This window comes from Bos taurus, chromosome 2 (assembly GCF_002263795.3).
Source record: "Bos taurus isolate L1 Dominette 01449 registration number 42190680 breed Hereford chromosome 2, ARS-UCD2.0, whole genome shotgun sequence".
NCBI lineage: Eukaryota > Metazoa > Chordata > Mammalia > Artiodactyla > Bovidae > Bos > Bos taurus.
The window spans coordinates 53,305,945-53,319,897 of NC_037329.1; the positions used below are offsets into that span (position 1 = coordinate 53,305,945).

At 36.2% G+C, this 13,953-nt stretch overlaps 1 protein-coding gene across 2 annotated transcripts in view; it reads right to left on the reverse strand.

The window, feature by feature from the left end:
• ARHGAP15 (Rho GTPase activating protein 15) overlaps nucleotides 1-13,953 on the reverse strand; it is a 698,504-nt gene that overhangs the window by 342,091 nt on the left and 342,460 nt on the right. For both annotated transcript variants that reach the window (XM_024977977.2, NM_001105003.2), the window contains 2 exon segments: nucleotides 5,795-5,893; nucleotides 4,436-4,565 (listed from right to left, as the gene is read on the reverse strand). In XM_024977977.2, coding sequence (XP_024833745.1) covers nucleotides 4,436-4,565; nucleotides 5,795-5,893 — 229 coding nt within the window.

Sequence of the window (13,953 nt, forward strand, 5' to 3'; positions counted from 1 at the left end):
TAACTCCCATATACAGGTCTGACTCCTTTCCCCTATTTTATTTACACTCAGAGAGAGGATGTGAAGTATATGTGCCCTGCTCCAATCTTTCATCAGATACCACCCTTGGCTCATGCCCTATTTTGGTGCCATCTGCTTGGGGACACAGAGGATAATAATAAGAGCTCCTACTTATTGAGTGCCTGTTGTGAACTAAGTATTTACATATCTAATTTCACATTCTCAGTCGATGCTGCAAGGACAGTAGTAGATCCATTTTTATAGATCTAGAGAGTAAAGCTCAGAAAAGTTGAGAAAGCTCTCCAAGACTTTTTGGGTTTATATTTGAGGCCATCAGTGGAAGACAGTTCTCTTTCCTTGGAAAAATATGTTAGCATTTTCTTTGATTGATTCTCCACTTTCCATAACAGCCGTCCCTGGAGAGCAGCGCTCCCACTCTCATCCCATGCTGGTGTCCTGAATTTCCCACAGTGATTTGGCCCTCACATTGAATGTTCTGGCTTCTTGTCTGTTAGACTCAACTGATATCTTAAAATATCTGATTAGTACTTAATAGTGTTGGCAGGTTAGAATCATATTTTTAAAAGGAGAGTATATTTAAGCACTTAACTTTCTGAATTCACTCACTGAGAGTACATATTTTTCCCATGTTATACAGAGAAACTGGACAATGAAATGACCACCTGTTAGCTGCTAATGATGTTCACATGCCTTTAAAAAAAGTAATTCTGGCTTTATCTGTCTACAATCTTGGCGACAAAACTCGTGGGAACATCAAGGGCACAGGAAGCCAAAGGCAGCAAACTGACAGTAAAGTTTGTGCTTAGACTGCTAATAAGGAAGGAGATGTTGTGAATCTCTAACTTCATATAATTATTTAATCTCAAGAGGGTGTTGTAAAACCAAATGCATGCTTTAAAAACCTAAGTTTGGGTGTTCAAATCTGGAACTAAGATCAGAGAGGTTTCATAGGGCCTATTTCTTCAGAAAATATTGTAAAAAGCATCAGATATAAAATATGCCAATCACTATTTCAAATGCCTAGCTAATTTGATACTGTATGGGTGGGTCAATCATTATGCCTTTCAAATGAAAATGAATATGTAAATACTGAAAGAACTTAATTCAAAGTAATGGATGAATATTAACAGTATCCTACTGTGCAAAAAATAGATTAGCCCTAAAAAAGGCTTAAAACTATTAATATCTACCAAAATACAGAAAAGAAGCATTTTCTAAAATTAGGACTAGTGTTAAAGATTAAATGACCCTTTTAGTTTAACAGTAAATTCAAAGTCCAAAGTCAACATCTGGTTTTAATTCTTTTGCTAATATGTTTTTGGGTCTCTATTTAAGTTTATTGATTTATATGGATATCATTTTTAATATTTCCATCCAAGTCCAAGGTTGATATAAACTAAGTGTACCTTTTATTTGTTCACTTCATTCTAGTTTTATTGCTAAAAGCACTGAGTCTAATATTGGTTTCCTTGAGTTTGAAACTGGTCTCCGTAACTTGTCTTTGTACAAGTTGTTTTAATTTTCTGTGCCTCAGTTTCCTATCTATAAAATAGGGTTAATAATAGTACCTATGTCATTGGGTTACTGGAGGATTAAGTAATCAGTGTAACACATGCGCTTAGAACAATGCCTGGATAGTAAGTACTCAATATTTTCTCGGTATCATTATTTTTTTAACTGCAAAGAAAAAAGCAAATATAAGGTTCTTATACAGTTAAATACACTTTGAAATGAATAGAATTAATGTCTCTTTCCTTGTATTTAGACAAGACTAAATGTAGGCCCAAAATAGATAAATAATTGTCTTTCCCACTAAAAAAAGTTTGAAACAGGTGATTGGTGTTCTACTTGTAGGAATTTTTTTTCCCTGATATAGTCTGAAAACATTTCAAGTGACTATTGTTGAATACAAAATCCATTTACCTCAATGTTTCTCATACATACTTTTACAAACCTTAATTTTCTCCTGAGGTTTAGACTTTAGAAATGTGTCAAAGTCTGCTCCACACCAGCAATTATATATGAGATTCCAGAGCTACTGCTCATTTCCTCATACCTCATTTTATACCTACTGTTGCTGCTGCTACTAAGTCGCTTTAGTTGTGTCTGACTATGTGCGACCCTACGGACAGCAGCCCACCAGGCTTCTCTGCCCACAGGATTTTCTAGGCAAGAATACTGGAGTGGGTTGCCATTTCCTTCTCTTTTTATACCTACTACAAAATGTTTATGCAGTTAACATTAGCTACATACTCACAATCGAATTCTAATTCTAAAATCTTATGTCTGTACCCATATTAAGTCAAGAAGGACAATGAGCAAGAAATAAAGAGAAATCCTCAGATGAGATAATATCATACTGTACCATCATATGGAAAATTTTTTAAAATGGCACTGCTTATTTTCCACAAATAATTTAATTTTAATGCACCATAGAGTCTGAGACATTAACATTGATAATTTTAAGTTCTAACTTAACACAACTGGCTAACCAAATATGTACCAATGGATATTGAAATTATGGCATGGTTCTCTGAATAATGACAATTTTGAAAGGGTGCTCTTCCTCAAAGTTATCATGCTGTTTCTAGATTCAGACTCATAACAATTTAGATTTAGAAGATATATTATCACATATAACTAACCTCCCTCTATTTTGTCATGTGGGGGAGTGAACATGTATATTTATGTGTGTGTGTGTATGTGTGTGCATGTATGTATATATATATATATATATACACACACATATATATATTATTCTCTGATGCACACAAATATATGTATATACATATATGGTCATCCAGCATATTTACTTGTGTACACATGAGTGAGTGAGTGAAAGTTGCTCAGTCATGCCCGACTTTCTGCAACCCCATGGATATACAGTCCATGGAATTCTCCAGGCCAGAATACTGGAGTGGGTAACCATTCCCTTCTCCAAGGGATCTTCCCAACCCAGGGATCCAACCCAGGTCTCCAGCATTGCAGGAGGATTCTTTACTGTCTGAGCCACCAGGGAAGCCCAAGAATACTGGAGTAGGTAGCTTATCCCTTCTCCAGGAGATCATCCTGATCCAGGAATGGAACTGGGGTCTCCTGCATTGCAGGCAGATTCTTTACCAGCCGAGCTACAAGGGAAGCCCCTGTACACATGTAGATATGCAAATACACATGTACGCATGTAGATATGCAAATATTCTGTAATCAGCCTTTCTCTTCTTACTGAGTTCTCCTTAAGTTCAAAAAGCTAGGATATAATTACAGGATATAATCTGATCTTTAGTTAGATGGAAATGGCAGAAAAACTGGTGATTCAGAAGACTGAATGTACGTAGATAGATGATCCCAGAAAAGTACTATAATTTTTGAGACTCTGATTCCAGAGATATCTACTGTTCTTTCAGGGAGTTGAGATTCAAATCAACTCTGTGAGATATGCACAACACCTTTCCATAACTCTTTATTGAGGAAGAAACAGGGTGAAAACATAGAAGACTCTTGAGAGTCTCTTGGAAAGCAAGGTGATCAAACCAGTCAATCCTAAAGGAAATCAGTCCTGAATACTCACTCATAGGACTGATGCTGGGAAGCTGAAGGTCCAACACTTTGGCCACCAAAAGACCCTGATGCTGGGAAATATTGAAAGCAGGAGGAAAAGGGGATGACAGAATATGAGATGGCTGAATGGCATCACTGACTCAATGAACATGAGTTTGAGCAAACTCCAGGAGATAGTGAAGGACAGGAAAGCCTGGCATGCTGCAGTCCATGAGGTCACAAAGTTGGACACGACTTAGTGACTGAACAACCACAACAAAAAGCATGAAAAAGATTAACAGTTATGCTCAAGGTCACTATATAAGTGAACAGACTGGTCCTTTTCACTTCAAATTCTTTTTTTTTTTTTTTTTTTTAGAAAATCAGACCTAGATGTGACCTTGGAGGATATCTAGTCCACATTACACATTTCTAAATCTTTCTGGTGGTTGAAACAAATGGAAAGTTGCATAGCCTGTTGGTTTATGTCAGGTCAGTCATATATCTTTTAATGTATGAAAATCAAATAGTCAGCATACCAAGGTTTGGAGACGCTTGACATTTCCCACTCTTGAAATCAATCACCAATCTGAACGCCATGGTTATTACTTAGATTCAGAAGTTTGCTGTAAGCAGAGACCATGACCTTGGAACAATTATTTTCTCAAAAGGCATTACCAACAATGATGTGAGCAAAGCACTCAGACTGCCCTCGAATGCATGAATTCCTGGCTAAAGAAATGGCTACGAATTGGGTGCCATTGCCTTCTCCGATGAGTAGCATCAGTTTGGTTCAAATCTCATTTCATTGTATCTACATTTCATAAGCACTAAGTTTAAACAAAGTTAAAATGAGCTAGTCAAAAAAAATACTTACTTAAAGATTTTCTGTGCTCTGGTTTCTGTTCTTTTGTATCACTATCATAGTGACTTAGTAGTTCAGTACTGGAGGATCTCTGGATTTTAAATAATTCCAGGTTTCTTGAATGACTACTTGGATCCTTTGGCTGGAAATAACAAATAGATGGAACAATTTTACATAGAAGAAAAAAATTCACTAAATAGTTCTGTGATCTATTTTGATGTTAGATTAACAAGAAGTTTGTAATAAGATAATTATTTTGAAATAGTGTCCCTATGCTAAGCTTAAGTTTTAAATTGTAAATGATATATATGTATATATACATATATAATATTACTTATTAAATTCTGTGCATAGCCTAAGCACCCCATGCATTAATTCAATTACTCATCACAGATATCCCATGAGGTAGGTATTTTATTACCCTTATTTTCCAGACAAGACGACTGAAGCCAAAAGAGATAAACAATTTGCCTAAGGCCACACAGCTAGAAAAATCAGATTCAAACTTTCATGCTCAGGCAGTTTTACCCCAGAGTTTGCTCATAATGATAAAAAATGCGTGTGCATGTGTGTGTATGTGTGCACATGCGTATGCCTGGATAAGGGGACAATAATGATAGTGGGAAAAACTTACTTGCTATTTTATTTTTTAAAGTTTTGATCCCAAAGTAATACAACGGAAGTGTGTAATTAAACCACAATAAAATCACAAAAATATTATTATTTTTATACCTTATTAAAAGCTCTCAAGAATATTTTCTTGTCAAGATTTTGCAAACACCAGTGTCCTAAATAAGATGTTTGGTTGAGAAACAGTATAAAATGAGTAGTTTTAAATTATTTGACTCTTTTAAGAACATACTTTAAACTTGTGATTTAGGGTAATTTCATGAAGTTCTAGATATGTAATTTTCACGAGAACAATCTTGCTTAGCTGGAAGAACAATGAAAATCAGTACAAAGGATTATTATTTACTAGTATTATAACAGTGAGTATGGGCTTAAATACACTGATATTTATTTTCAAGAATATGTATTACAGATTGCATAAACTGAAAATGTGAAAATTTAGTAGTTATTAAGTTCTTGTTTGCTTCATAGAGCCTTCACTAAATCAATGTCTATGCTATTTCAGAAAAAAAAAAAGAATGCATTGTATTTTTAAAGAGAGAAATAAAATGTCATTTAGTTTCAAAATCCTGTCTTCGTTGCCTTCTCCAAAAATGGAATTAGTGACTGTTTAAATTAAAATAACTTAATAACTCTAAATTCATAGGATCTACTTAAATGTATGTGTATAATATGCTTAAGCAATAGGTTTAAAAGATTACATTCTAATTAACAAAGGTAACAGCTAAAACAAATACATACCAATCTGTCAATTGCATTTTTGATAGCATGGAACCAATCCAATATGATGAAGTCAATATCTGACTGCAGAAGGAACTCATTTCCTGATAAAGTTGTGATCTAAAAAAAAAAAAAGATCAACAGGTGAGCAAACCATATAAAATGATCTATTACATTTAAAAATATATGCTTAAAAAAACACACACTTTAATACACTGAGATATTTTCTTGTATTCCAGTAATTGTCTTTCTGGGAACTGGGAGACTACGATCATTTTGAACTCCTCTCTACAAACCATTTCTTCATGTCATAACAAATACATTATCATTTCAATAATAGAACGATTAACTCAGAGTAGGTCTAAAGCTGAATTACTCCAACTCATGGAAAAGCAAGTCAGGAAGTTCGGAATAATGCAGACAGTATCCACTTAAGTCAGAATCTCAGAAAAATGCACCCGGGTGTGTCAGAATTCATTCTGCACGTTTGGCTCTTTCCTGTTTGTCTTTTTCAAATCTAATAGTATCTCTATATTTGATTTCCTTTTATGGAGTGTACTAAAACAGATTATTTACCAAAGAGCCTAATGCAGACTTTTCTAAAAGGTCATTCTAATGAGTAACATTTGGCTATTTCTACTTTCTTATCAAAAAGATCTATAGGAAAGTAATGAAGACCAATTTCCCCACAAAAAGAGTATATTAGAATATAAGTTCATTTACATATTTGGACCTCTCATGGATAGTATGTATCAGAAGAACATTCCTGTTCCAGATACTTAGGGCTGTTAAGTAGTTGGCAATATTTAGAGTACAGCTGTAAGTTTTTCATTAAAGGGAACCTTTTTCCCCCCGGAATTGTTAGAGAAGGATGAGACCCTATAGAAAACTTGATTTCACACATAAAGGATTACCTAGAGAAGAATTTGATTAGAGAAGGTGTGGACATGCTCTTTGTTTTAAGCTATCAATCTGAACCATGAAGATTTTCCCTTTGTATTATTGACTTTTTTGTTTCACCAAGAAGATGAACATTTCCCAACTACTGTCACGCATCAAGCAAGGCTTCAGAGGTTTAGAGGACAGACATTTCAAAATACTCAATCAGGAGTTAGTCACCTCTTCTCAGCCTTACTTCCTCTAAATGGGAGGTAAGTGCTAAAATATGGCTCAAATTCAGAAAATCACAAATTGAGGTATAAAATGCCTCTGTAATTCTATCATTAAAGTGACAATTACCCAAAACAGCTCACTCTGAAGTTTCAGTGATTTTTATGGTAACATTTAGTGACAACAATCCTGAAGTCTTAAAGAAATCTTTGTTTACACAATACAGATATATTCATTTGCACTGATATTTAGGAAAAATTATTTAGATATGCAACATTACTCAGTGCTGCAATATAATCATTCTTGGGTGAGTTGGATCCCAACTTTTTACAACAGTCAGAAAAGGAAGTATACAAAGTAAATGCAATTAAGAGATGTGAAAGATTAGAAAATAAAAGGCAACTTAATTACCCACACTCGAATTTGACAGATTACCAAGGCCTATCACTTTTTTTCTTTTTTTTTAATAAAATTGCATGTAAGATTCAGGATAGCTCAAAATAGCCTCCAAATAGTCCTCTGTTTTATGTATCTTGTAAAAGACAGTTAAGCTGATATTTCCTTAATTATCTGAACACCCTTGCAATGTTCTTTACTTATATAAAGTTCCAAATATTTACTTTATATAAAGTGTTGCCACAGAAATAGTAATCTAAAAATATAAGGTCACTTCTAACTAACACAAGAAAACTAGTAATGTCCTTGACCTCTACCTTCATCCTAATCTGAATATAAATATTTTGATTATGAATGTATTACATAATATTACAATTTGCTAACATACACACAGAAATATGAATTAGCCCAAATGCAATGTACAACCTATTTTTCTGCCATTATAAATAAACTATTATCAAAATTATAAAAAGGAACACTTTCAAAGTGCTAGAAACAAACATAATTAGATTTACCATATTCTGAGGGTTTAGGAAAGAGCCAACAAGTTTCAATTTTCAGCCTAGTAAATTCAAATAGTGATTAAATATGAGTACTTCAGCAATGCATTTGCATTTTGGGTACATGCTATGCAATGCAAAGGGAATCTTTACTGCTAACACAATGAAAAGCAAAATGTATCTTAAAAGTTTCTTTGCCCAAATTTATTACTGCATTATTTGTACATAATCAGTGATTTATGAATTCATTTGGGGAAGCTGGACCAGAGAACTATGTGAATGCAATTCATTTAAAGCATACTATTAGAAAGATACAGTTGCATCCTCTCCTCTGTCTTCCCACTAATCTTTCAAGTTACTAGGCAGTCTGGAGAAGTCTGCTACTGCTCTCTACAGTTTGAATGCTTCCACTTCTTAATTACAGTCAGTAATTGACTTTGTTCTGTTCCATTCCAGTCACTCATAGGAAAGCGGTTTCAAAGTCTTTGGCTGGTAAAACACATTGAATTCAGGTTTCTCAATCTACTTTTTTTTTTAACATTACCTCTGTAGTTCTGATAAATACTTTGCCAAATTATATTTGCACTTTGAACGATCGAATTGTCAATGCTCCTGAGAGAAAGCTATCAGTAAATGTTAGTTTTGACTAAACCTTTTGATTGAGTCTCTCCTGATGACACTACAGAGTGACATAGAGCTGATAACAATATATTAAGTCAGGCTAATATATTCTTTCTATATCATGTATGGTCTCAGTGACAGATGCTGGGACAAGGTAGATGAAGGAAGAATTTACAGAAAAGATGGTTTAGGCAAGAGCTGCTGGTCTCCACTTCACTTCAAAGCTTACTTTAGACAAGTGCCTCTTGAAATCCCTTATCTCTTCCAACTTGCATTTTGAAGGTATATATCTTGGCACCAAAGACATCTCAATGAAATTTTCTAGCGTTAAGAATAGATGTATTTAAATACCTGTCAGGACATTTGCCTGAAACTTTTCTCACTAAATAGTGACCATCTGAATTTTTTCTGGTAAATGAATGTATACATAAACAGCCTTGTAAGCATATCCACTGGGCATCATGCAGAAGAGACAACATTCCTCAAGACTTTGGTATTAATTCAACAATAGTTTCCCCTTGGGCTAGGAACATAGCTCCATTTGTGTCCTTGTTATGGTTCCTCTGAAGATGGAGACAGGTATAACCCAGTTCCAAACTCCACTGATTAAAGACAATGAGAGAAGAATGTTTTTTAAGCCCTAATTAACAAATGGGACATTGTTATGCAAACTTAAAACTGCTTAAAGGACTTTTAATGAGAAATGCTTATGTTTAAATATTGCCCTTTTCAATTCTGTCAATTAAATTGCTCCTGTGCATTCTGTGCATTGCTCCAATGCATTCTGGCAGTTAGTCTTTCCCCTGTTAGATGCTAATTTAAATGAAGAATTAATATGTAAGATTGTATTTATATAATTAAAAATTTCCACACTTTGGTTTACCAGAATAAAAGCAAAATATTTTCAGAACTTAATGTTTTTCTGATTCAGTTCAATCACTCAGTCATATCTGACTCTTTGTGACCCCATGGACTGCAGCACTCCAGGCCTCCCTGTCCATTACCAACTCCCAGAGTTTACTCAAACTCATGTCCTTTGAGTCGGTGATGCCATCCAACCATCTCATCCTCTGTCGTCCCCTTCTCCCACCTTCAATCTTTCCCAGCATCAGGGTCTTTTCAAATGAGTCAGTTCTTCGCATGAGGTGGCCAAAGTATTGGAGTTTCAGCTTCAGCATCAGTCCTTCCAATGAATATTCAGGACTGATCTCCTTTAGGATGGACTGGTTGGATCTCCTTGCAGTCCAAGGGACTCTCAAGAGTCTTCTCCAACACCACAGTTCAAAAGCATCAATTCTTCGGCTCTCAGCTTTATTTATAGTCCAACTCTCACATTCATACATGACCACTGGAAAAACTATAGCTTTGACTAGATGGACTTTCATTGGCAAAGTAATATCTCTGCTCTTTAATATTTAAAAAGGTGTTTAGGTAGTCATAACTTTCCTTCCAAGGAGCAAGCATCTTTTAATTTCATGGCTGCAGCACTGGAGCATCGACTGTGTGGCACTGGAGCGACTGTGAGGAGATACCCCATGTCCAAGGACAGAGAAGCCCCAGCAAGACAGTAGGTGCTGGAGTGGCGGCTGTGCAGTGCTGGAGTGACTTTGAGGAGATATCTCATGTCCAAGGGCAAAAGAGAAGCCCCAGCAAGACGGTAGGAGGGGTGAAATCACATTTAGAATCAAACCCCATACCTGCCAGAGATGCTCAGAGGGCTCAAGCAAACCTTGTGTGCACCAGCACCCAGAGACCCCACAGAGATTGAGCCAGAGCTGTGTTTCAGTGTCTCCTGAGGAGGTACGGTCAGCAGTGGACTGCCGTAGGGGCAGGGGCTCCGGGTGCAGCAGACCCAAAGTATGGCATAAGCCCTCTTGGAGGAGGTCACCATTAACCCCACCATAGAGCTGCCAGAACTTACACAGGACTGGGGAAACACACTCTTGGAGGGCACAAACAGAACATTGTTTGCACCAGGACCCAGGACAAAGGAGCAGTGACCCCACAAGAGACTGACCCAGGCTTGCCCGTGAGTGTCCAGGAGTCTCTGGCAGAGGCATGGGTTGATGGTGGCCTGCTGCAGGGTTGGGGCCACTGAGTGCAGCAGTACCTGCAAGGAACTTTTTGAAGGAGGTCGCCATTATCTTCATTACTTCCACCATAGTTTAGTGAAGTCGCTCAGTCACGTCCAACTCTTTGCAACCCCTTGGACTGTAGCCCACCAGGCTCCTCTTCCCTTGGGGTTTTCCAGGCAAGAACACTGGAGTGGGTTGCCATTTCCTTCTCCAGGAGATCTTCCCAACCCAGGGATTGAACCCAGGTCTCCCACATTGTAGGCAGAGCTTTACAGTCTGAGCGACCAGGGAAGTCATAGTTTGGCCCCAGGTAAATAGCAGGGAGGGAACACAGCCCCACCCATCAACAGAAAATTGGATTAAAGATTTACTGAGCATGTCCCCACCCATCAGAACAAGACCCAGTTTCCTCCTCTGTCAGTCTCTCCCATCAGGAAGCTTCCATACACCTCTTATCTTTCTCCATCCAAGGGCAGACAGACTGAAAACCACAATCACAGAAAATTGACCAATCTGATTACATGGATCACAGCCTTGTCTAACTCAATGAAACTATGAGCCATGCCGTGTAGGGCCACCCAAGACAGATGGGTCATGGTGGAGAGTTCTGACAAAACGTGGTCCACTGGAGAAAGGAATAGTGAACCACTTCAGTATTCTTGTCTTGAGAACCCCATGAACAGTTTTTATGATTATAAAGCACTAAATTTGCTGTGGAGAATTTAGAAAAATTAAAGATAATGAAAAAACAAATTAAAACTATTCATAGCTCCACAGAGTAAACATTATAGAAAATTTAACTTAGTTAGTAACCAAATGTACATGATAATAATTGATGAAAAACTTTATAGATAGATAACTCATCAGCAAAATACAGTAAAATATCGTCAGCTGCTTCCATTTCAGATGACTTCAAATGAATGTTGGGAGACTATCAAAGGTGCAAGAGTAAACAAGTAACGTGTGTTCCACTTTTTGATAGTAGCAACTTTCCTACTGCAGAATAAATCCCCAAAAGAATCCTTAGTTTAGGAGAATTAGAGGATGTGTTTCTCACTGAACATCCCCCTAATCAACAACAAGGCCTGATTAAAGTGAATGGCACATTGTTAGAAGCTAAGGATACACAAGCTCCACCCTCAAGAGCTCACAATCTGTTCAGACCGATAGGACATAAGAGTATAGAGATAAATAACAATAGAAATGGCTTATACTAAGTCCCAATGTGAGTAGAACAATGTTCATGTCAAGATTTCCGAGGAGGGAATAATTACTGCAGACACATTTACATCATGGAATTATCCATAAACTGTTGGTCATGATAAGTTATTCTTTAAGGTTGATTGTATCAGAACTTTAGTCTATTAAGGATATGAATACTACCATTTGGTATGCAAAGTGATATCAGTTTTAATGATCTCAAAGCACATAATAAACATTTTTCAAATGCAGCTTTCTTCCACTATCATAAAGTAATTTTGCAAATGAAGAAAATGAAGCAAATGAGGAAAATGAAAATGCCATTCTATCCAATTGGCATCATTTTAAATGATTGAATCAAGAGATTACAAAGATCTTGGTTTCTAGTTCACTAGTCTTCAGCAAACTGTTGTATACCATCAAGGACTGTGCAAATGAGAAAAGGACCATAAAGGTTTGGTTTCAGTTGTGAAATGCAGACTACAGACCTTAGACTAAAGTTGCTTGTTTCTTTACTGTCATGTTAAAGATAGGACAATTTTAAAAGATCCACCAATATTCTTACTCAGATGCTTTCTTTTTTTCCCTCAAGGACAGCCACTATCCTACTATGAAAGTGCATTGCCCGTGTGCTCAGTGGTGTCCAACTCTTTTGACACTCCACTGACTGTAGCCTGCCAGGTTCCTCCGTCCATGGGATTCTCCAGGCAAGAGTACAAGAGTTGGTTGTCTTCCTTCTCCAGAGGATCTTCCCAACCCAGGGATGAACCTACTTCTTCTGCACTGTTAAGTGCATTCTTACCACTGAGCAACCAGGGAAGCCCAAAACATAGTTGGGTTATCCAATAAACTCCTTGACATCCTACAAAAGACTAAAACAATCCTATGTTTGAACTAAATGTCTTTCACATTTTGCTTAGGATCAAATCTGATTATGAGCCTAAGGAAGGTTTACTCCATGTTAATAAAGTTGAAACTGTATATAGGAAATGCATTCTAAAGTATTCCAGATATACAAAGAGTTTTGAAAAATGTTAAATGATATGGCTACCTACAAATAGGTAGATTACCCATTTAAGAGGAATAGAATTTAATTATGTCAAGTATAGTAAATTCATTTGAAGTGAAAATAAATTATTTTTTGTTAATTTTGGTTGTATCTTTAATTCTAACAGCATAAGAAATACATATACCTTGGTCACATCATAGTGAAATTGAAGTAACTAAATTGAAGTAACAATGACTTTTAAAAAACCCTCAGATTAGCGTTTTTTTTTCATCTTGCATTACACTCCACATTTGATATGGAGGTTGTCATGGTTATACTTATAGTTAAATTACTTGGTCTCAAAGGTGTTTATGACCACTCAAGAAATTACATTATCAAGCTGTATGTCTGTCTCAAATTACAGTCTGGTTTGAGTAACTCCTAACATTTTTCTTAACATGTCGAGCAAAGTTAACACAAAACAAAGGGTAAAATATCATTTAGAAGTAAAAGGTCTTCCATTTGTCTTTCCAAAAATGTTACTTGTTAAAACATTTTGTGAGAAAGTATCTGCCTTGTGTTCCCAATGTTGCTAGATGTTAAGTAAATATATGCTGATTATAAAAAAAAAAAGTTGCTTTGGCAACTCTCTTATTAAAATGCATTTGTAACCCCCATCTGTCATGAAAGTTTTGAAAAGTTTGTTTACTTTGGATAGCAGCCTTATCCAGGGTTGCCCCAGCAAACAATGATAGCAGTCTTCAGAAGTCGTGTGAGGAACAAGCCACTAGGGATCCATTTTTGTTTTAATTGGCACACACAAACACTTTTCTGGTCTGTCAAGAAGATCAAACTAATATGCATGGAGGGTGTTACATTCGCAGCTTTGGGGACCAGTAAAGCTCCCTTTATTTAAGTAATTTAAATGATAGACTGCAAAAACTTTGCAAGTCAGAAAAATGCTTTATACTTTCTTAGGGAATATTTGTTTTAAGCAACGGAAAATGTTCTACATATCTAAAGATGTTGAACCTTATGTTATAATTACCCTGTTTCTTCTGACTCTGAGAAATATTCTAAAATCCACATGCTACTAAATAAGCCTGGTTATCAATGGATCCTGCATTTCCACAACTGCCCCTGTGTTAACAAATATGTGTTCACTAGTTTCCAGATGTGTATTGGTTATGTTTTCAATGTGTTTGGGGTTGATTGATTTGCATGTCCATTTACTGGAACCCTCAGCAGTGTCATCATATAAAAATAGACTGCTCATGTAAGCAATTTCTT